Raw genomic sequence first — 23,431 nt, 5'->3', positions numbered from 1 at the left:
CACACATTAGAAAGGAAAAAATTAATAACATCCATTAAAGACAAGGAAGGTAAGAATCATACAAGGATGGAAGACAAAATATTAACTTTTCCAAGATCTTACCAAGAACTATATTTGGCAAAAGAAAACTCCAAAAGTAAAATAGAGGAATATATTGAGAAATATTGGAAAATAAAGATCCAGGAAACAGATAACATTAATTATGGAACAATTAATTCCAGAAAAAGAGACTGGAAAAATTATAGATAATTTAAAAGCCGGGAAGACTCCAGAAATGGATGGGCTGGGACTGGAATATTATAGAAAAATTAAAACCTTATTAATACCTAAATTAAAAGAATTATATAATAATAACAGGAGAGAAGATCCCACCATCTCGGGAACGGTCTCTGATTATGTTAATTTTGAAACCTACATGTAATATCGCAAATAATATAGCAGTATAGTACAATAGAGTAATAGATAATGCTGATATTGTGCTATGCTAATATTATAGTATACTGTATGCACATGGTTATTTATTCATTAGCGACATTTCTATCCCGGCCTTCTCACCCCGAAGGGGACTCAGGGCGGATTACAAGTCTATATACATACAATATATTATGTCATACGACTATATTGCAATAGTATTAGTAATATGGCATGTAATATAAATATAGAATTATAATAGTGAATTATAATTACTATTACATTGTATTACATCACAATATTATTATTAATATTACATGTATATCCAATAGTATAATATGATTATATCATTAAATGGATATCATATCATTTCTAAGCCGCTCGGAGTCCCCTTCGGGGTGAGAAGGGCGGGATAGAAATGCAGTAAACAATAAACACGTAAACAAACAAGTCCAAAGGGAGGGGAGGGGGAGGGGGGCCTCGGCGGCCATTGAGGCCTCGTTTCTTCCGGGAGGGAGGCAGGCCCCGCCCCCTCCCCTCCCCACAGAGAGACCCAGAGACACTCAATCCAGACAGAATATCAAGATCAACACAAACCTCTCTCTCTCTCTCTCTCTCTCTCTCTCTCTCTCTCTCTCTCTCTCTCTCTCTCTCTCTCTCTCCTCCTTCGCGGCTCCAGAGGAAACGCCTCAGAAAACAATGGCGGCGAGAGAGGCTCTGCGCAGGCCCAGCCAGGAAGAAGCCCCGCCCCTCCTCCGCCCCTCGCCCTCCCATTGGCCGAGTCCGTGACGCCCCGCCCACGAGCGGGCCCCTATTGGCTATTGAAAAGTATTATTAACTACAACTCCCAACATGCCCGGTTCACCCCCAGAAACTCCGTCAGGACTTGAAGTGTGACGTTGGGCAACTCTGCTCAGGAGCCCCGCCCTGCCGCCCGTCAATCAAAGGAGGAGGAGCGGCAGACAGCCAATGGGGGTCCTCCGGTGGGCGGGGCGTCCGGGCTCAGCCAATGGGAGGGGGCGGGGGCGGGCTCCGGGGAAGGAGGAGGACGAGGAGGAAGATGGCGGCGCCTGGCCTGGCCTGAGGCCTGGTCTGTGTCTGTGAGGCGGGAAAGAAGGCGGAGGGAAGAGGACGGAGAGAGAGAGAGAGAGAGAGAGAGAGGTCTGTGGGGAGAGGGAGGCTCGCCTGGGGTGCCCGGGGGGGAGGCGGAAGGAGCTCGGGGTGGGAGGGAGGGGGGGAGGCCTACAACTCCCAGGATGCCCTCCTCCCCAGACGGGTCTCCACGGGACGCCTCTCGGGCCTGAAGGTCTGCTCCAGTGGGTTCCCTTCATCTGTCTCTCCCGTTGTGTTTACATCCGGGGTCCCCAAACTTTTTAAACAGGGGGCCATTTCACGGTCCCTCAGACCGTTGGAGGGCCGAACTATAGTGTTTGTTTTTAAAACTATGAACAAATTCCTATGCACACTGCACATATCTTATTATGAAGTAAAAAAAGACAAAAAGGGAACAAATACAGCGTCAATGTTAATAATAATAATAATCATCATCATCATCATCATAAAAAATAATAAAGAGGGTTGGAAGAGACCCCTTGGGCCATCTAGTCCAACCCCCTTTTGCTTTTGTGCACCAAAACATAATCAAAGCACTCCTGACAGATAATCACTCAATAATAATAATAATAATAATAATAATGGGATCTGCGCACATCATCCGAAAATACATCACACAGTCCTAGACGCTTGGGAAGTGTTCGACTTGTGATTTTGTGATACGAAATCCAGCATATCTATCTTGTTTGCTGTGTCAGACTATGTCGTTGTGTTAACAACAACAACAATAATAATAAATGTTTTATTACCCACCTCTTCTGACAGCAAGAGGTAGGGTGCAAAACATAAAATACATACCAAAAATACCTAGATAAAAACACACCATTATAAAAAAAGAACATAAACCAAACACAGAGTACAAATTTAACATGTAGCAGCAGTGTAAATCAAACCCCATGATTGTAAGTCAGGTTTTAACTGGTTGGAGTAAACATCCCCCCGAGGACTCCAGTGTCCTAATGGGCATGGATTGTGCAGGAGGAGGATTCCTCGGCGGCAGCGGCGGGAAAGGAGCGCGCGGGGCGAGCGAGCGAGGGAGAAAGGCACTCGCCTTCCCTGCCTCCTCGCTCGCTCGCCCTGCATGCTCCTTCCTCGGTGGCAGTGGCAGCAGAAAAGGGGCACGCGGGGCGAGGGAGAAGGGAAAGGCCTTTTCCTCTTTCTCCTTGCCACACGCACCTTTCTTGGCGGAGGAGGAGGAGGGAGCTACTGTCCCGCGGGCCGGATCAATAGCTCTGGCGGGCCGCATGTGGCCCGCGGGCCGTAGTTTGGGGACCCCTGGTTTACATTGTCCATCTGCTCTGTTGTTTATGGGATTTCAATACGTTCTCAGCCGCTTTGGGTCCCGAGAGGGAGAAGAGAAGGATGTAAATAGAGATTTATTATTATTATTATTATTATTATTATTATTATTAAACCAGGCCTGCATGCACAGCTACACTGTAGTCCAGATCTCACCTCGGCTGGGTTCGGTGCTTTCTGGTTGCAGGTGAACTATAACTCCCCAAACCAATTTCTATTCCCACCGACCCCTGCAGTGTGTTCAGTTGGTCAAGGGGCTTCTCTGGGCCAAGTCTGGTCCCAATCTATTCTCGTGGGGGTCATAGTGTCAGTGAAGGTACTGCAGCAAGTTTGGTCCAGATCCATCCTTGGTTGGGTCGACAGTGCTCTCTGGGTGACAGTCAAGTACAAGGTCAGGAGCTCAATCGGATGCAGGCTTTGAACCCTTGGCCTTTCTTTCGCTCAGCAGTGATCTCTTGCGTCTGGCTCTTAACCATCTGCTCACTGCCCGGTCCCTCCTCCCCAGACCCCCTTGGGTGTCCTCTGGGCATCATGCCGGGAGGAGGGCGAGGCAGGCCGCAGCCGAGTGTGCTCAGAGGGCTCTCAGCCGCCTTCCTTCCGCCTGCCTCCCTCCAGCCACCCTCCCGGCATAAGGATGGGGAGGAGGGTGAGACGCGCAGTGGCCAGGAGAGCTCCAGGAGGTCCTCTCTCCACTACCACGTGCCTTCCTCCCCAATTCTTGGCCTGAGGATGCGGCCGGCCACCCTGTCCTTATGCCAAGAGGACAGGGAACGTGAGGAGGGGGCCAGAGGGAAGCGCCCAGGGGGCCACATCCACCCCACCCTCCCCAGGGCCTTACTTTGCCCATGCCTGCCTTAGGGGGAGAAAAGCAGTCTATAAATGTAGTCAATAAATAAATATAGTCGGCATTTTGCACATGGCCTTGCCCTGCCTTCTCGGATCTGATCGTGCCCACTTTTTCCGCTTACTGGTCGGTTGATGTCGGTTATATAGTTTTATGGTGTTTTTACTTTTTCTCATTTCAGTTGTTTTGATTATATTGTTTATTTGCTATACGTTTTTTAATTGTGTTTTACCTTGGAATCCTTGTTTATGCTGGGCTTGGTCCCCATGAAAGCCGCCCCGAGTCCTTTCTGGGAGAGAGATGATGATGGGATATAAGAATAAAATTATTATTATTATGTATACACAATATATAGGTGTAAATATCTATATTTTCCAATTCCCAATCACTTCCTTGTTCTTTCCTTCCCTCCTTCTCTCCCTTCCTTCCTCCATTCTTCCTTCCCATCCTTCCTCCTCCCTTCTTATGTATTTATTTTTTTATTTGGGTACTAGCTGTACCCGGCCACGCGTTGCTGTGGCGTAGTCCTTAGTGGGGTTTTCTTCGTGGCATGGAAGGTGGCATAAAGAGGATTCCCCATAGGTATGAAGCAGCCAGGCTTTGATGCTGCAAGGGTATTCAAGTTGGCCAACAATGGAGTCCCCTAGGTATGAAGCAGCCAGGCTTTGATGCTGCAAGGCTATTCAATGGGATTCAAGTTGGCCGACAATGGAATCCCCTAGGTATGAAGCAGCCAGCCTTTGATGCTGCAAGGCTATTCAATGGTATTCAAGTTGGCCGACAATGGAGTCCCTTAGGTATGAAGCAGCCAGGGTTTGATGCTGCAAGGCTATTCAATGGTATTCAAGTTGGCCGACAATGGAATCCCCTAGGTATGAAGCAGCCAGGGTTTGATGCTGCAAGGCTATTCAATGGTATTCAAGTTGGCCGACAATGGAGTCCCCTAAGTATGAAGCAGCCACGTTTTGATGCTGCAAGGCTATTCAATGGTATTCAAGTTGGCCGACAATGGAGTCCCCTAAGTATGAAGCAGCCAGCCTTTGATGCTGCAAGGCTATTCAATGGTATTCAAGTTGGCCGACAATGGAGTCCCCTAAGTATGAAGCAGCCAGCCTTTGATGCTGCAAGCCTATTCAATGGTATTCAAGTTGGCCTGGAGGAGGTACCTGTGACTTCCTGGCGTTTTCCCTGACTTGGTGAAGAAGCTCAGGAGGGTGCTCTGGTGAGGGATCCTGATGATGGCAGCGAGTGAGGGGAAGGAGGCAGCCAGAAGGAGAAGCTGGGGCTCCGGCTCCCAGGGGGCGGGGCTTGCGAGCAGGGTGCGCACGGGGAACAGCTGGCCGTTGTCGGTCGGCCGGGGAGTGACGTCATGGGAGGAGGGGTCACAGAGAGAGGGCAAAGGCCAAGCTGGGCATTCCCTCTCCCGCCCTTGTTTTGGAGGAGTGTGGGGTGAGTGGATCCTGTGGAGGTTCTGACCCAATGTTTTGTTGTTTCAACCTGGAGGCGTGGATAATGGATTCTGTGGGCAAATTTGGAGTTTGGAGGGTGTTTAGTTTTGTTGTTTTGCTCGGTGCCCGAATTCCATCACTCTTTTATATATATAGATTTATTTCTCGTGTTAGAAGAGAACCGAGGGTACAGGTTGTAATGGATTTGCAAACATAGAGGATTTTTTTAGAAAAAAAACTTGGCATTAATACTAAATGTATATTGCCCAGTAGCTGGCCACCCAGCAGTTTCATGTAGATGTTAAAAAGCATGGGGGAAAGAATGGAACCTTGTGGGACCCCACAGGTCAATGGCCAGCTTCACTGACTTTCATTACTTTTCTTGGGAGACGGAGAGCAAGAAAAAGGAAGAGGAGAAGGAGAAATAAGGGAGGAGGAGAAGGGGATGAAGAAAAAGGAAGACGGAGAAAGAATAGGAGGAGGAGGCAGAGTGGAAGGAAGGAAGACAAGAAGCAGAAGGAGGAAGAATACAGGAAGGAGGAGAAGGATTAATTAAATCATAGAATCCTAGAATAGTAGAGTTGGAAGAGACCTCATGGGCCATCCAGTCCAACCCCATTCTGCCAAGAAGCAGGAAATCGTATTCAAAGCACCCCCGACAGATGGCCATCCAGCCTCTGCTTAAAAGCCTCCAAAGAAGGAGCCTCCACCACAGTCCGGGGCAGAGAGAGAGTTCCACTGCCGAACAGCCCTTCTCACAGTGAGGAAGTTCTTCCCGATGTTCAGGTGGAATCTCCTTCCCTGTAGTTTGAAGCCATTGTTCCACTGCGTCCTAGTCTGCAGGGCAGCAGAAAACAAGCTCCCTCCCTCCTCCCTAGGACTTCCCCTCACATATTTGTACATGGCTATCATGTATTTTAAATCATATTTTAAAAGCTCAAATCCAGTCAAAGATTATTTTAGATTACTGCCCAGTTATAATAGAAATAGAAAAGGAATCAGGAGGAGGAAGAATAGAGGAAGGAGGAGAAGGAAGAGAAGAAAAAAAGGAGGAGGAATAGGGAGGAAGGAGGAGAAGGGTGAAAAGGCGGCCCCGGGTTCGGCTGTGGGTCAGAAGCAGAGAGGCATCCGTCCCTCCAAGGCGTAGCTTGGGGAGGCTGAGGTGGTGACCCCACAGAGGCCTGCCTGAAGCTGGGGCCCAAAGGGGGCCCCGAAGGGACCCAGGAATGCATAGGCAAGGCAAGAGAAGGTTCAAAGGCCTCCCTCCACCTTTCTTCATGGAAACCCTTTTTCTTTCCTCCCTTCCCTCTCCGGCCGGCCGTGTTCCTTCCTCTCTCTCCTCCTCCTGTCCGGTTGGGCCGAGATCATGGTGGCGGCGAGGGAGGGCCAGGAGGGAGGGCAAGCGGACACCTCGCCACTGGCAGATGTGCTGAGGAAGAAGTGCCTGGCTCCCCCTCGTCCTCAGCCTCGACAGCGCCTCCTCCTAGCTCAAGTGAGCGGCCAGACGGCAAGGAGGGGGATGCCGAAGAGGGGGAGCCGGGCACTTTTCCCTCAGCGCATCTGCTGCTGGTGGTGATGAATGGGGACCACTTTGCCCTTCCTCAAGTACCGTCTTGTGACCTCACGAAGGTGCCCACTTTCATTCAGGCACAAGGAACCCCCAGATGGCGGAGTGGACTCAGTGACTTGAAGGTTGGGTTGCTGACCTTTGGTCAAAGCACAGGATCGTATATTTTGGCAAAGGGTAGATTTGCATGAAGCCCAAAGGAGTGGATCGACGACAAATCGGATAGGATACGTAATTGTGAGATTGTATTATATTGTAATATTATCATGATCTTATCCTATCCGATTTGACATCGATATTATCATAATATAGCAATAATCATGTGATAGTATAATAATTGTAATATATTATAATGACCTAAGAGCCCCGGTGGCAAAGTGTGTTAAAGCGCTGAGCTGCTGAACTTGCAGACCGAAAGGTCGCAGGTTCAAATCCTGGGAGTGGAGTGAGCACCCACCGTCAGTTCCAGCTTCTGCCAACCTAGCATTTCGAAAACATGCCAATGTGAGTAGATCAATAGGTACCACTTCAGGTAACGGCACTCCATGCAGTCATGCCAGTGGCCACATGACCTTGGAGGTGTCTACGGACAACGCCGGCTGTTTGGCTTAGAAATGGACATGAGCCCCAACCCCCAGAATCAGACATAATAGTTCTGTTATAAAACTTGTGTGCCAGCTGCGACCATACCTCGTGAAGTCTGACTTGGCCATGGTGGTTCACGCCTTAGTTACCTCTAGATTGGATTATTGCAATGCGCTCTATGTGGGGCTGCCTTTGAAGATGGCCCGGAAACTTCAATTAGTTCAACGCTTGGCAGCCTTGGTTCTAACGGGAGCCCAATACAGAGAGAGCGGTCAACCCTCCTGTTTAAGGAGCTCCACTGGCTGCCGCTCATTTTCCAGACCCAATTCAAAGTGCTGGTGATCACCTATAAAGCTCAGAACGGTTTGGGACCCATCTACCTTCGGGATCGTCTGTCCCCCTACGAACCTGTGCGGTCTCTTCGGTCATCGGGGGAGGCCGTCCTCTCGCTTCCGCCAGCGTCGCAAGCGCGGTTGGTGGGGACGAGGGACAGGGCCTTCTCTGTAGTGGCCCCCCGGTTATGGAATTCGCTGCCTAGGGAGATCAGGCAAGCCCCCACCTTGATGGCATTTCGGAAGAGTCTGAAAACTTGGCTTTTCACCCAGGCCTTTGGTTAAGATCATCTTTTCCCATCACAATTATTATGCTCCTCAACCTTTTGCACTGGTCGCTCTTCCCGATTCCTGATATTACTCAGGACTCCTCCCTACCGTACCTAATGTGACCTTAAATGATTCTAATGCACTTTATCTATTTATGAATTTGTTACCCATAATGTGCACCGTACACTTTGCTTATCCACTATTGCAACCTCATTGTTTTTAACCTGATGTTTTAATTCTGTGTTGTGTTTTTTAACTTATCGTGTATATTCTTTATTGGTCTTTGTTTTTGTCCTGATGTTTTATATTTTATCATTGTTTGTATTTTGATTTTGCTGTAAGCCGCCCCGAGTCCCCTTCGGGGGAGATGGAGGTGGGATATAAATAAACTTCTTCTTCTTCTTCTTCTTCTTATTATTATTATTATTTCTTTAATTTCTTTATTTCCATCATTTCTATCCTGCCCTTCTCACTCAGGGTGGCTTACAAAACTGGCAGAATTTGATGCCAATACACAATAATACAAAAGAATAAAAACATAAGCAGTTAAATACAGATTTAAAACAATACAAAATACTTGAGCCATTCATCCACAGAACCTTGTACATAAACCTTAGTCCAGATCGAGTCGAAGCCAACAAAACTCATTCTTTGAACACTTTGTTCAACACTTGTTTGTCCCTTTAAAGTATAAAACCATATTGTACCACACTCCCCCCCCCAATACTACTACTAATAAGAATAACAACAACAACCACTACTACTACATTATTTTTGTATCCCGCCACCATCTCCCTGAAGGGACGCAGGGCACCTTACATGGGGACCTAGCCCAATCAGACAAAGGTCAAAATATAACACAATAAAAATACATATACCAACATCATAAAGGACATAATTAAAAACATAATTCATCCTACAACAACCAGTATTTAGCCAAGCGTAATGGCCGTTTCCGAGCTGGGGCAAGGGGAAGGCCTGTGCAATACAGCTGAGGGGGCAGGGCTGATGGCAGAGTGCGAGAGGCCGATGAGAAGTTAAGGCTGGAAGGGCCAGTCAGGTTAGTACAAGCCCAGGGCAGGGACAACAGTAAAGTGCAAGAGTCGAGAATGAAGTTATAGCTAGAGGGATCCAATCATTTAGTGAACGGAATTAATCAAAGGCACATTGGAACAGCCAAAAAGTGGGCAGGGTGGGCGCTAGACCCAGGAATGTGTGGGCTGGGTGGGAGAGGGTTCAAAGGCCTTTCCGCACGGAAACCCCTTTTCTTTCCTTCCTTCCCTCTCCGGCTGCCTCCTTCCCTAATCTCTCTCCTCCTCTTCGGTTGGGCCGGGATCACGGGGGTGGCCAGGGCCAGGAGCCTCCTTGAGGAAACAAGGCTTTAGTGGAGGGAGGGCAAGCTCATGCTTTTCTGCCGTGGATGCGCTGAGGAAGAAGTGCCCGGCTCCTCCTCCTTGTCAGTCTCAGCTCATCTGCCGGAGGTGAAGTTGAGGACCTCTTCGCCCTCACTCAAGTGCAGCCTTGTTACCTCAGGGAGGCACCTGCTTTCGTTCCGTCACAAGGACAAGCACTGCAAACGGTGACAGCTGCCTCTCAGCAACACCCGTCTCCCTCCTTCCCTCCCTCACCCGAGTATAAGCCAAGGGGGGCTTTTTCAGCATTAAAAACATGCTGAAAAGCCGGCTTATACTTGAGTAATTGTTTGTAGTTCCATCGCTACCATTAGAAACCTTCCTTCTATATCTGTCTTAACATGTGTGGGTGCCAGAGTTTGGGGAGATAGAATACCAGGCCCTTTCTTTTGGAAGTTCCCACGGAAGCCAATTCTTCTCCCAGTCGTTTTTGTTTTCAGCCTTACAGAATCAAGGGATAACCTTTCAGGCCATGTGGAGACCCCTTGAAGGTTCTTCCCAAAGGCATCCAAGGAAGACCTTTTCTCTCCATGGCCTCCAGTTTTCTTTGGATTTCCCCTGGATGGAGGAAAAAGAAGGAAAGGGGGAAGTGGGCAAAGGTGAAGGGAGTCGGCAGGAAGGAGGCTTTGTGGCTGGAGCTGTGCCTGTCTTTGCATCTCATCATGGGCTCTACAGAGGGAATGCATGAATGCCTGAATGGAACTTAGTTCAGCATGGACTCAATTTGTGAACGTGGTTGTGAATTAGCCAGTTGGGAAGGCAGGTCCTTCTTAGTTTGGAAGATTCATTTGGGAAATGTGGCCGGAGTGACCCTTTGAGATGCTGAGGAAGCAGAGTTGGGGGTCCCTGTGGCAGGGGAGATAAGGACACAACCAATAAAGAAATCCTTGTTTCTTTCAGCATTTAGCACAATCCTGGTAATTCACGGAAACCCATGATCCAGAATATGTTACACCCTTGAATGTTGGGAGGAGTTCTGCCTGCCTGCCTGCCTGCCTTGTGTTCCTTTAACCACGTTTGGGTCTGACCCAATGAAATGGGTGTGGCCCTCCAATATGGGGGAAAGGGTTCAGTTCCCTCCTTCCGTGATTCCTTCCTTCTCTTATCCCTTCCTTCTGTGTTTCCTCCCTTCCTTCCATCTTTCCTTTCTTCTTTCCTTTTTCGCTTTGTTTACCTTGAGCCAGAGGTATGCGGCTTCGTGTCTAACCTTTTGCTTCTTCTTTCTTGACCAGGACGTGAGAGTTCTCTGGAGCCACCCCTGCCGTGATGGGAAACGAACCAGCTTCTAGTCGATATTAAGGCATTTGGAAACCAAAGTGCAGTAAGGAAACCAGTCCTCTAGGAAAAAGGATTCCTCTCAAGGGTCTGATCTTGCTGAATTCCTACATTCACTTTGGATTCTAGAGTAGAACCATAGAGTCGGAAGAGACTGCAGGAGGCACCCAGTCCAGGCCTCTGCCGTGCAGGAAAAGCGCAAAGTACCCCTGACAGATGAGCATCTAGCCTCTGTTTAAAGGATTCCAAAGGAGCCTCCACTACACTCTGAGGCAGAGAGTTCCACTGCTGAACAGCTCTTACAGTCAGGAAGTTCTTAATGTTCAGATGGAATCTACTTTCCTGTAATTTGAACCCACTGCTGTGAGTGATCAGAAAGGGAAAAACAAGAATCAAGTGTCCATATTGGAATTAAATGTACATAGCACTGTTGACATGGAGGAAAAAGCATATAAATGTATTGAATGTGGAAAGAGCTTTAGTCATCATGGAAACCTGAATAGACATCAAAGGACTCACACTGGGGAGAAATCCTATAAATGCCTGGAGTGTGGACAGAGCTTCACTCAGAGTTCAGGTCTACGTTCACATCAAAGGACTCACACTGGGGAGAAACCCTATAACTGTCTGGAGTGTGGACAGAGCTTCACTCAGAAGGGACACTTACATACACATCAAAGAACTCACACTAGGGAGAAACCCTATAACTGCCTGGAGTGTGGACAGAGCTTTACTCAGAAGGGAAGCTTACATACACATCAAAGAACTCACACTGGGGAGAAACCCTATAACTGCCTGGAGTGTGGACAGAGCTTTGCTCATAGTTCAGCACTATATTCACATCAAAGGACCCACACTGGGGAGAAACCCTATAAATGCCTGGACTGTGGACAGAGCTTCACTCAGAAGGGACACTTACATACACATCAAAGAACTCACACTGGGGAGAAACCCTATAACTGCCTGGAGTGTGGACAGAGCTTTGCTCATAGTTCAGCACTATATTCACATCAAAGGACCCACACTGGGGAGAAACCCTATAAATGCCTGGAGTGTGGACAGAGCTTCACTCAGAAGGGACACTTACATACACATCAAAGAACTCACACTGGGGAGAAACCCTATAACTGCCTGGAGTGTGGACAGAGCTTCACTCAGAAGGGAAGCTTACATAGACATCAAAGAACTCACACTGGGGAGAAACCCTTTAAATGCCTGGAGTGTGGACAGAGCTTTGGTCGTAGTTCAGGACTACGTTCACATCAAAGGACCCACACTGGGGAGAAACCCTATAAATGCCTGGAGTGTGGACAGAGCTTCACTCAGAAGGGAAGCTTACATACGCATCAAAGGACTCACACTGGGGAGAAACCCTATAACTGCCTGGAGTGTGGACAGAGTTTTGCTCATAGTTTAGGACTACGTTCACATCAAAGAACTCACACTGGGGAGGAACCCTATAACTGCCTGGAGTGTGGACAGAGCTTTACTCAGAAGGGACACTTACATACACATCAAAGGACTCACACTGGGGAGAAACCATATAAATGCCTGGAGTGTGGACAGAGCTTCACTCAGAAGGGACACTTACATACACATCAAAGGACTCACACTGGGGAGAAACCATATAAATGCCTGGAGTGTGGACAGAGCTTTGCTCGTAGTTCAGGACTACGTTCACATCAAAGGACTCACACTGGGGAGAAACCATATAACTGCCTGGAGTGTGGACAGAGCTTCACTCAGAAGGGACACTTACATACACATCAAAGGACTCACACTGGGGAGAAACCATATAAATGCCTGGAGTGTGGACAGAGCTTTGCTCAGAGTTCAGGACTACGTTCACATCAAAGGACTCACACTGGGGAGAAACCATATAAATGCCTGGAGTGTGGACAGAGCTTTGCTCGAAGTTCAGGACTACGTTCCCATGAAAGGACTCACACTGGGCACAAACCATAGAAATGCATGGAGTGTGTACAGAGCTTTTCATGGAATAAGATTATACATAGACATCATAGAATTCACCCTGGAGAGAATGGTATTAATTGACACCAGAGTGTCATTCTAACATGTACAAAAGCAACTCTTGCAAATTTTGGAAGTGCAAGCTCAAAGTTGGGACATTTCATCACATGTGGTGTATTGTAGAAATATTGAACTAAAATACAGTGTTCCCTCACTTATCCCGGGGGTTAGGTTCCAGGACCACCCGCAATAAGTGAAAATCCGCGAAGTAGGGATGCTATATATTTCTACATTATTTTAGTAGTTATACACTATTTTAAGTCTTTATCAAGAAATCATGTGTTGATAAATTGCCTCCTTCTCCTCTTGTTGCCGCTTGGGCTCCTTTTCTCTCCCTTCGGCTTCTCCTTCCTCCCTTCCTCAGGCTGTAAATTGTAATTTTTTATGATTTATAATATTCTTTTAGAGTTTATTGAAAAACCGCGAAACAGAGAATTTGCAAACAGTGAAACACAAAGTAGTGAGGGAACTCTGTACGTTCCATTCTGGAAGTAATTATATTATCTAAGGGGCGTAGAATAATGAGAAATAATAATTAACAGATAGTCACGTATCCATGTCTGTTTGTTAGTTCAGTTGTGTGTCTATGTAGGTAACTCGTTAGTCTGTTTCTTGTTTAGTTTTGTATCTCATGTAGTAGTTAGTTTAATGTGCAGTTGAAGCATTATATATAATTTCTGCCTTTTTGGTATTGTTGCTTTTAATATCTCTTTTATGTTTTTTTATTTTTGCAAAAAAAGGGGGATTTATAAGGGTCAAAACGGCTGAAACTGGAGGGGTGGGTAGACCTGGTTTTAGCCCAATGTGGATGAGCTCCCTCTATCAGCTCCAGCTCCATGCGGGGACACGAGAGAAGCCTCCCACAAGGATGGTAAAAACATCAAAATATCCGGGCATCCCCTGGGCAACGTCCTTGCAGACGGCCAATTCTCTCACTCCAGAAGCAACTCCGGTTGCTCCTGACACGAAAAAAAAAGCCCAAAGTGGGGTTTAATGTTTAATCTAGAGCGCCTTTGAAGATCATTTCCTTCCTCGGTGTTGGTGGCATGGGTTTGGATTCAGTTGTCTTGCTTCAGACATTATTATTCCTATTATGCTTTATACAACATGTATTCACTGCTTTGATCACCATCTATTCTTTTTGACTGTCTTGTCTATCCCCCAAACCCCTCCAGTGTGTTCTTATGGTCATCAGGGTTGTGTGTGCAAAGTTTGGTCCACATCCATCATTGGTGGGCTTCCGAATGCTCTCTGGATGCAGGGTGAACTACAATTCCCACACGTGTGGGTCAGTCCCCAAAACCCTCCTGTATGTTCTGTTGGTCCTGGGGTTTCTGTGTGCCAGGTTTGGTCCTGATCTGTCATTGGTGGGCGTTGCAGATCCAATGTCAGCTGGATTCAGTGCTCTCTGGATAAGGGTGAACTACGACTCCCACATGCCAAGGTCAACCACCCCCAAACCTCACCTGTATGCACAGTTGGCCATGCTGGCTCTGTGTGCCCAGTTTGGTCTAGATCCGTCGCCCGCTTGTTTTGTTCTGAGCCCAAAGGTTTCCTGTTCTTTGGATGCCGAGTGTTCAGGGAAGAGTGAGGTCCGTGAGATCCAGGAGGCCCTTCAGAGACCACGTCTGGTCGCTTTGCTGGGAAGTCATGCAAACACGTTCACACAAAAGGGAAGGTTGGAAGATTTGGTTCATACAGATTTTAAGTTAATCACTTTTAAAAAATAGAAGATAAAATTTGGAAACTTGAATTATTAAGTCTGGAGTTGAAAACATGACACAATTCAGACAGTGGTTTGTGACACAACATCAACACTTCTAGTGAACTACAGCTCCCACCATGGTGGGTCAGTTCCCCCCAAACCCCTCCAGTATATTAAGTTAGTCTTGGTGGTTCTGTGTGCCACGTTTGGTCCCGGTCTATTCTCAGTGGTGGTCCCAGTGTCTCTGGATGCAGGTGAACTATAAATCCCAGTACCTACAACTCCCAAAGGCCCGCCCAAAGCCTACCAGTCTTCCAAATTGGCCATTTCGGGTACGCTTGCCAGGGATATCTGCACCAGGCTTATCTTACCTTTGATACACAGGCACCCAGGCCGTTCAGGACACTTTTGTACCTCCCTGCTACTTGTAGATACTCATTCAGCTACAACCGACAATGTTGCAAAGTTTTGTGCCTACAAAGTCCGCCAGGGGATGATGGGTCCCAAAAGTGACCCATGTCTCCAGTGATCCTCTCTCTTGGTTCTATAACTGGCTGATGGACCTCTGCGTTGTATGTTTTGCCCTGTTTCCCCTTCCGCTCCTCACCCCCCCCCCCCCCCCGGTTATTGTGCTTTAATGTCTTTATATTTTAAATGTACTAAACATACCAAGTTTGTATGTAACTGTGACCTTTATCTCCTGTGCTGGTCTATGACCGAAATAAATGATTGGATTTGAAATTTCCGGGCTGTGGCGCAGGCGGGAGATCAAGCCAGCTGCAATTAACTGCAATGAATCACTCTGACCAGGAGGTCATGAGTTCGAGGCCCGCTCGGAGCCTATGTTTGTTTGTCTTTGTTCTATGTTAAAAGGCATTGAATGTTTGCCTAGATGTGTCATGTGATCCGCCCTGAGTCCCCTTCGGGGTGAGAAAGAAGGGCGGAATATACATGCTGTCAATAAATAAAATAAATAAATTTGGTGCAAATCTATTGTTGTTCGCCTTGACAGTGCTCTCTGGATGTAGGTGAACTATAATTCCTATCAATCAAGGTGACTTTCCCCCAAAGCCATCCAGGGAGGGAGGGAGGGGGGAGGGAGGGAGGGGGGAGGAGCTCCGTTGATGGACAGGACCGGAGGAGGGGCAGGACGGGAAAGCCATGGTCATAATAATGTAATAATAATAACAACAATTACTTTAAAAGAATACAATAATATATAATAAACATATTATCATAATTATTATATCATACTTATAACTTGAATTTGGTCAAAGCACAGGACAGTATATTTTGGACAAGGGTAGATTTGTGTGAAGCCCAAAGGAGTGGATCGACAACAGATCGGACAGGATAAGATCATTATAAAATTTATTTATTATAGCAGGCACGCTAAGCCCCGCCCCACCGGAGGGCCGTGTCGTGTGCGTGTCGTGGGTCCGGTCATGGCATGGCGTGTGTGTGCCACGTGTGTCTTGACCTTGGAGGCGTCTACGGACAAGGCCGGCTCTTGGGCTGAGAAACGGGGAAGAGCCCCAAGGGCCCGAGTCAGGCTGGACCGCCCTTCATGTCCGGGGAAAGCCCACAGCTTCACTCAGACAGCCTTCAAGGTTTGCCCGGATCTGCCCCGGGATCTGCGGGACTCTCTGCCGAAGGAGGAGGGAGTTTTAAGAATTCGGCAGACGGGACTCGAACCCGCGACGCCCGCTCTCTCTCTCTCTCTCTCTCGTGCCTGAGCCGCTTGACCCATCGCGCCACTCAGCTCTGCGGGGAGAGGGAGGGGGCGGGGCGCTGACGTCACCAGAGCCAGGCTGGGAGGGGCGCCCTCGAACGGGCTCTGCGCTGGGCGGGGCTTCGAGAGGCAAGGCCCCGCCCTCCCCTGCTCAGCCAATGAGGCCCCTCCCTTCCCCTGCCAGGCCGAGGCCCCGCCCCTCCCTCCCGTCTCTCAAAGGGAGAAGCCCCGCCCCCCGGAAGGGTGTCCGTGAGGAGGGCTCGGGTGGTGACGGAAGGAACCCTCGCCACGCCCCGCCCACGCCCTGACGTCACTCCCTCCGACGAAGAGGGGGCGGGGCCTCCATCCTGCCCTCAGAAGCCGCCTTCTTTCTCGCCCCTCCTTGTCACCCGTCCGTCAAGGCCGGAGCCAAAAGGGGCCCGCTCGTGGGCGGGGCGTCACGGACTCGGCCAATGGGAGGGCGAGGGGCGGAGGAGGGGCGGGGCTTCTTCCTGGCTGGGCCTGCGCAGAGCCTCTCTCGCCGCCATTGTTTTCTGAGGCGCTTCTTCTGGAGCCGCGAAAAGAGAGAGAGAGAGAGAGAGAGAGAGGTTGGTATTTATATTGAGATTGATATTCTCTCTGGATTGCGTGTCTCTGGGTCTCTCTTTGGGGAGGGGAGGGGAGGGGGCGGGGCCTGCCTCCCTCCCGGAAGAAACGAGGCCTCAATGGCCGCCAAGGCCCCCCCTCCCCCTCCCTCCCCGTCTTCCCTTTGGACTTGTTTGTTTATGTGTTTATTGTTTACTGCATTTCTATCCCGCCCTTCTCACCCCGAAGGGGACTCACAGCGGCTTAGCAATGGTATGTACATACAGGACAATAGATTATTAGCATAGGGCAAGATCAGCATTATCTATTACTATATTGTAATGTACTGCAATATTACATGTAATAGGTAATATACAATTATAATACTGTAGTATTATTGTATTGTATTACATTATATTGTACGTATATACTATAATATATTAGCATAGCACAATATCAGCATTATCTATTACTATGTTGTAATGTACTGCAATATTACATGTAATAGGTAATATACAATTATAATAGTGTAGTATTATATTGTATTGCATTATATTATACGTATACACTATAATATATTAGCATAGCACAATATCAGCATTATCACTATATTGTAATGTACTGCAACTGGTCGGTTGATGTCAGTTGATTATGTACTTTTATGATGTTTTTCTTTTTCTTGTTTCAGTTGTTTTCATTGTATTGTTTATTTGTTATATGTTTTTAATTGTGTTATAATAATAACAACAACAACACCAACTTTATTTTTATATCCCGCCTCCATCTCCCTGAAGGGACTTGGGGCAGCTTACACAGGGCCAAGCCCCAGTGGTACAACTTTACTTACTTAGGCGATCCCTCGACGTTCGAGGACGATGGTCTTCCAACCTTGGTATCTTGGGCGTGTGTTCTTAGGTGACTGAAGAGACCGATTCTTGACCCGCATATTCTCCCGCAGTGAGGACATCGGTTTCCAGGTGGAAGGCGGTCCCGGTCGGGGTTAGCTTGACGCTCCTTCCTCTTGGCACGTTTCTCCCTTAAGCCCTCCGTTCGTGCCTCTTCAAACTCCGCAGCACTGCTGGTCACAGCTGACCTCCAATTAGAGCGCTCAAGGGCCAGGGCTTCCCAGTTCTCAGTGTCTATGCCACAGTTTTTAAGGTTGGCTTTGAGCCCATCTTTAAATCTCTTTTCCTGCCCTCCAACATTCCGTTTCCCATTCTTGAGTTCAGAGTAGAGGAGCTGCTTTGGGAGACGGTGATCGGGCATTCGGACAACGTGGCCAGTCCAACGGAGTTGATGGCGTAAGAGCATCGCTTCAATGCTGGTGGTCTTTGCTTCCTCAAGCACGCTGACATTTGTCCGCCTGTCTTCCCAAGAGATTTGCAGGATTTTCCTGAGACAACGCTGATGGAAACGCTCCAGGAGTTTGGTGTGACGTCTGTACACAGTCCACGTTTCGCAGGCATAGAGCAGGGTTGGGAGGACAATGGCTTTATAAACAAGCACCTTGGTCTCTCTACGGATGTCCCGGTCATCGAACACTCTCTGCTTCATACGGAAAAATGCTGCACTCGCAGAGCTCAGGCGGTGTTGTATTTCAGTGTCGATGTTGACTTTTGTGGAGAGGTGGCTACCAAGGTAGCGGAAATGGTCAACATTTTCTAATGTTGCACCGTTAAGCTGTATTCCTGGCTTTGCAGAGGGATTAGCTGGTGCCTGTTGGAAGAGCACTTTGGTTTTCTCGATGTTCAGTGAGAGGCCGAGCTTCTCGTATGCTTCTGCGAAGGTGTTTAGAGTGGCTTGTAGGTCTTCTTCTGAACGCGCACAGACTACGTTGTCATCAGCATATTGGAGTTCTATAACAGATGTTGTGGTGACCTTGGTTTTGGCTCTCAGTCTGCTGAGGTTAAATAGCTTGCCATCTGTCCGATAGATGATTTCCACTCCGGTGGGAAGCTTCCCATCAACAAGGTACAAACATTGTAATAAAACAAATTGATAAAACATAATAAAATTACATTAAAAATAAAACATGGCTTGATAAAAGACCTGAGGACGCTCATCAAAATGACCTGGAGGCCTTGTTTATGCTGGGCTTGGTCTCCATGCAAGCTGCCCCGAGTCCCTTCGGGGAGAGAGATTGTGGTGGGATATAAAAATAAAGTTGTTATTATTATTACGTACATACAATATATAGATGTCACTATCTATATTTTCCAATTCCCAATCACTTCCTTGTTCCTTCCTTCCTTCCCACCTCACTCCATTCTTCCTTCCCTTCCTTCCTCCTCCCTTATTGTTATTTATTTATTTATTATTATTATTATTATTAAACTTATATACCGCTACTCCCGGTTTGGCTCGGAGCGGTTTACAAAAATAGATTAAAACAATACATTGGGCTTTAAAATAACAATAAAAACAATAAAAGCAACAATAAAAGCAACAATAAAAACAGACATAGCCCCGAGTCTTTCACCCATTGAACGCTTGTCGGAAGAGCAAGGTTTTGCAGGCTTTCCGAAAGGCAAGTAAGTCTCGGGTGGTTCGAGTTTCCACTGGCAAGGCATTCCATAATTGAGGGGCTACAACCGAGAAGGCTCTCTGCCTAGTGGAAGACAAATGATAAGTCCGTATGTTAGGGACTTCAAGCAAATTTTGGTCTTCAGACTGAAGTAATCTCTGGGGTTGGTAGGGTGATAAGCGGGCCCTCAGGTACGCTGGCCCCAGACCATGTAAGGCCTTGAAAGTTAGTACTAGTATCTTGAAAGTAATCCGGTACTCAATCGGTAGCCAGTGCAGCTGTTGAAGAATTGGGGTGATACGCCACCTCGCCGGCACCCCAGCGAGAAGACGAGCCGCCGCGTTTTGCACCAGCTTCAGTTTCCGGATCACTGACAGAGGAAGGCCAATGTAGAGGGCGTTACAGTAGTCGAGCCTCGAGATGACCGTCGCCTGGATCACCGTCGCCAGGTCGTTCCTAGATAGGTAGGGAGCCAGTCGCTTAGCCTGGCGTAGATGGAAAAACGCAGATCTGCTCACAGCAGAGACCTGGGCCTCCATTGTGAGCAGAGGGTCTGATAAGACACCAAGACTTTTTACAGAAGATGACGGACGTAGTGTCTCACCATCCAGGGTAGGCAGCTGGATCTCCCTCCCACCCGGACGGCCCAGCCAAAGGATCTCCGTCTTCGCTGGATTCGCCCTCAACCTGCTGGCACGCAACCATCCAGTAACGGCTTCAAGGCACTGATGGAAACTATCGGGTACGGAGTCCGGCTGGCCCTCCATCCTCAGAATGAGCTGAGTGTCATCAGCGTACTGGTGGCACTCGAGCCCAAACCTGTCGGGCAAGCGGTCGCATATAGATGTTAAATAATAGAGGAGAGAGAATAGCTCCCTGTGGGACCCCACAAGTTAGCGGAGACCACGCGGAAACCAACCCTCCCCTCACCACCCGCTGTCCCCGATTTTGGAGGAAGGAGGACACCCATTTAAGGGGTATCCCCCTAACCCCCGTCATGGCTAGGCGATGGGTCAATAGATTGTGGTCGACCGTATCAAATGCTGCTGTGAGATCCAATAACACAAGCAGCGCTGATCCGCCTTGATCCCTCTGGCAGCGAAGTTGGTCTGTGATGGCGACCAGCACAGTCTCCGTCCCGTGCCCCCTACGGAAGCCGGACTGGAAGGGATCAAGTCCGGCTGTGTCATTGAGGAACTGCTGCAACTGTTCCACTGCTGCTCTCTCAACCAGCTTGCCCAGAAACGGAAGGTTCGACACTGGGCGGTAGCTAGCGGGAAGCGAACGATCTAAGTCTGGTTTCTTCAGCAGCGGAGATACTGATGCCTCTTTTAAACCCTCTGGAAAAACTCCTTGCTCAAGGGAGCTATTTATTATATTCAACAGAGGTTCAGCCAGGCTTTTACTAGCCAGGAGGGACACGGATCGAAGGAGCAGGTGGTCGGCCTAGCTGCAGTCATGATCCTGTCGACAGCCTCTGCATCCAGCAGGGTAAACCGGTCCAGGATGGGCCCAGAGAGTGGCCACGGAGTCTCAAGTTCAGTTACTGTATCCATCGTGGCAGGGAGTTCCCGACGAAGAAGCGAGATCTTGTCTGCAAAATAGCTCTGGAAAACCTCAGCAGAAGGAGCCAGGTCATTATTGTTTGGAACAGAAGGGACCTTTGTCAGGGATCTAATGATCGTAAATAATTGTGCTGGGTGTGAGCTCGCAGACGCTATCAAGGAAGCATAATACGACTTTTTTGTCTGCTCATAAGACTCTCTGGATTTCTTATAAGCTGATTCCGATTCCTCATCATGGCGTTCCCGCCACATGACCTCTAGCCGTCTCTTCTCCCGTTTCATCGCACAGAGCTCCTCAGTGAACCAAGGAGACTGATTCTTACGGGGTCGGAGAAGGTGTCTAGGGGCGATCTCATCGAGTGCATTGGATAATTTGGTGTTCCATGTATCCACTTGCACCTCCAGTGAGTCGCTGACAGGTTCTATGGCCTTTAGAGCATTCAGGAACCTGACCGGTTCCATTAGTCTCTTCGGGCGAACCCAAATAGGTTTGGCGCCCAGGTTGGGTGGGTTGGTGTGCTCTATACGGATTCCTAGGGCACAGTGGTCCGACCATGAAACCTCCGAAACGGAGGTTAGGGTCACTTGGATTCCAACCCCAAAGATCAAATCTAGTGTGTGGCCAGCCTGATGTGTAGGCCCAGTATTATAAAGTGAGAGTCCTAGTGTCGCCATGGTCAACACTAGGTCTTCAGCTGCTGAGGAGAAGGAGCCTGCATCAGCATGGACATTGAAGTCCCCCAAAACAATAAGCCTGGGGAACCTCAAGGCCCACTCCGACACAACCTCTAGCAGCTGTGATAGGCTGTCCACTGGTGCATTAGGCGCACGGTACACCAGTAGAAAGGCTATACTCTCCTGTGAATCCCACACAAGGCCAACGCTTTCCATACCAGAGATGTTTAGTGGGAGCCGCCCTCAGAGATAAATTTTCTCGTGCGAGCATTGCCACTCCACCCCCCCGTCTCCCGGTCCGCATCTGGTGGGTGATAACAAAATCTGGAGATGATAATTCCTGGAGGAGGACCTCATCACCCTCCTGCAACCAGGTTTCTGTGATACATGCTAAGTCAGCCCCACTTTCAATAATGAAGTATGAAGAAGTATGAAGTAATGAAGAATAATTTAGGTAAACGTAAAGGTTCCCCTCCCCCAGTGGCGCAGCGGATTAAACCGCTGAGCTACTGAACTTGCAGATCCCTTTCTTGGGATTGCGGTTTCTATTGTAGTTGGACAGTGGCCTGAAATTATACTTGACTGGATTTGCGCTTTTGAATGAAGATTTACTTAATATTTAGTGATCCAAATAATATCAATTCTTGAATATGACTTGTGTCTCTCTATCAGAGAAGAAGGTTTCGTTCTTTTCTTCTGGGTGTAAGAACCTCCAGAGATCTATGATTGACAGTTTTTCTACCCTAATCCAGAAGCATTTTTCCTTGATTCTCTTGAATTGGCTTTTTAGTTTTTCAAAATCCATATTGAAATCCACAATAGAGTTGCAGTCAATATCCTCCATCTCTTTCCAAAAAGTTTCAAAGAAAGAAGCTTTTGCATAGTTAGAAGCATAAATATTGACAAGTGTTTTCTTTGTTTGTAATTTTATCATGGCCATTAGAAATCTTTTTTTATCTTAACCATTTGAGGTTGCCAGAATTTGAGGATATACAATAACAGGCCATTTCTTTTGGAAGTTCCTGCTGAAACCAATTCTTCTCCCACTCTTTTTGGTTAAAAGTATTTCCTGGCCTGTTGTTTAAGGCGTGTCTCCTGCACCACTATTATATTAGCATTTTAAAATATAATTTTAATTGACAAAAATATTTATTACAGTGTTATAAAATGGGAATATCGGGGACAGGAAAGGGTCCTGGATAAGAGTAGGGACAACTACCACCTGGGTGAAGGTGATTTTTTTTTCTCGGGGTATAAGGTAGAACATGGGATGGAAAGAAGGGAAAAGACAGAGAAGGGGATTTTGTTGACCTCCAGTCTTCTTCGTTGGGGTTTAAAAGTCTGCATTTCATCTCTTATTTAATTAGTGGGTCTCCCATTCGTCCTTTCTCCAGATGTGAACAATGCAGTGGGCCTTTCCGCACACAGAGTGCTCACCGGGAGGGAAGAGACGCGGCCGGCGGAGACCTTTCCCGTTGGGCACAGCTTCCGACCTTTGCCGACCACGTCTCACCCCTCCCGGCGGTGTACATTACAGTGTAACTTGGTAGAAAGTTGCTAACCACCATTGCTAACAGCTTCAGGACCTTTCCTGTTCCCCCTCAGCCACTTAAGTACCTGGAGGGAGGGCCCAAGTTGACCCGCGCCTGATCTACCCAGGGACTCCATTATGTTGGATGAGCCAGACTCTACTGTACTGACTACTGGGACTCAGTGCTGCAGAATCCTGGGAGCTGTAGCTTCATGTGGTGTCTAAATGTCTCTGCCACAGAAAGCTCTTGCCTTCTTAAACTACAACTCCCAGGAATTTGGTCTCAGTGAGCAGTTAAAATGGAGTCACGCTGCATTAGTGGCCCAAATCAGGGAAGCCTTACAGAATCAAAGGAAACCATGTAGGCCTTTTGGAGACTCCTTGAAGGCCTCTTCCCTCCCAAAGGCATCCCGGGAAGACCTTTCCTTTCTTTGCACAACCTCCAGTTCCCTCTTGATTTCCTTTTGCCTGTCCAAACTTGCAGGTCGTGTTTTGATTGACAGGAGGGGCGGACGGGACTGGCTTATCTCCTCGCCTTGCTCTTTCCT

General features: G+C 48.0%; 2 protein-coding genes across 3 annotated transcripts in view; both read left to right on the top strand.

Moving 5' to 3' along the window:
- The first annotated feature begins 1,428 nt into the window (after positions 1-1,428).
- On the top strand, positions 1,429-13,291 carry LOC134294560 (zinc finger protein 658B-like). Its single transcript, XM_062966098.1, has 2 exons — positions 1,429-1,572; positions 10,514-13,291. Exon 2 carries the CDS (start codon positions 10,992-10,994, stop codon positions 12,519-12,521), a length of 1,530 nt encoding a protein of 509 aa, XP_062822168.1. The 5' UTR covers positions 1,429-1,572; positions 10,514-10,991; the 3' UTR covers positions 12,522-13,291.
- LOC134294559 (zinc finger protein 658B-like) overlaps positions 2,572-23,431 on the top strand; it is a 32,392-nt gene continuing 11,532 nt past the window's right edge. Inside the window, exons 1-2 of one of the 2 annotated variants that reach the window (XM_062966097.1) lie at positions 2,572-4,249; positions 4,315-5,901. The gene's annotated coding sequence lies outside the window, so the exon portion shown is untranslated. Of the gene's footprint in view, positions 5,902-23,431 lie in introns of both variants that reach the window. The other variant, XM_062966095.1, reaches the window with a different exon arrangement.

This window comes from Anolis carolinensis, unplaced genomic scaffold (genome assembly GCF_035594765.1).
Source record: "Anolis carolinensis isolate JA03-04 unplaced genomic scaffold, rAnoCar3.1.pri scaffold_17, whole genome shotgun sequence".
Lineage (NCBI taxonomy): Eukaryota > Metazoa > Chordata > Lepidosauria > Squamata > Dactyloidae > Anolis > Anolis carolinensis.
Note: the sequence above shows the minus strand (reverse complement) of the source record. Positions and strands in the feature narration are given on the sequence as shown.

Coding starts and splice junctions, on each gene's coding strand:
- LOC134294560 (XM_062966098.1), top strand. CDS start 10,992: ATGGAGGAAAAAGCATATAAATGTATTGAATGTGGAAAGAGCTTTAGT.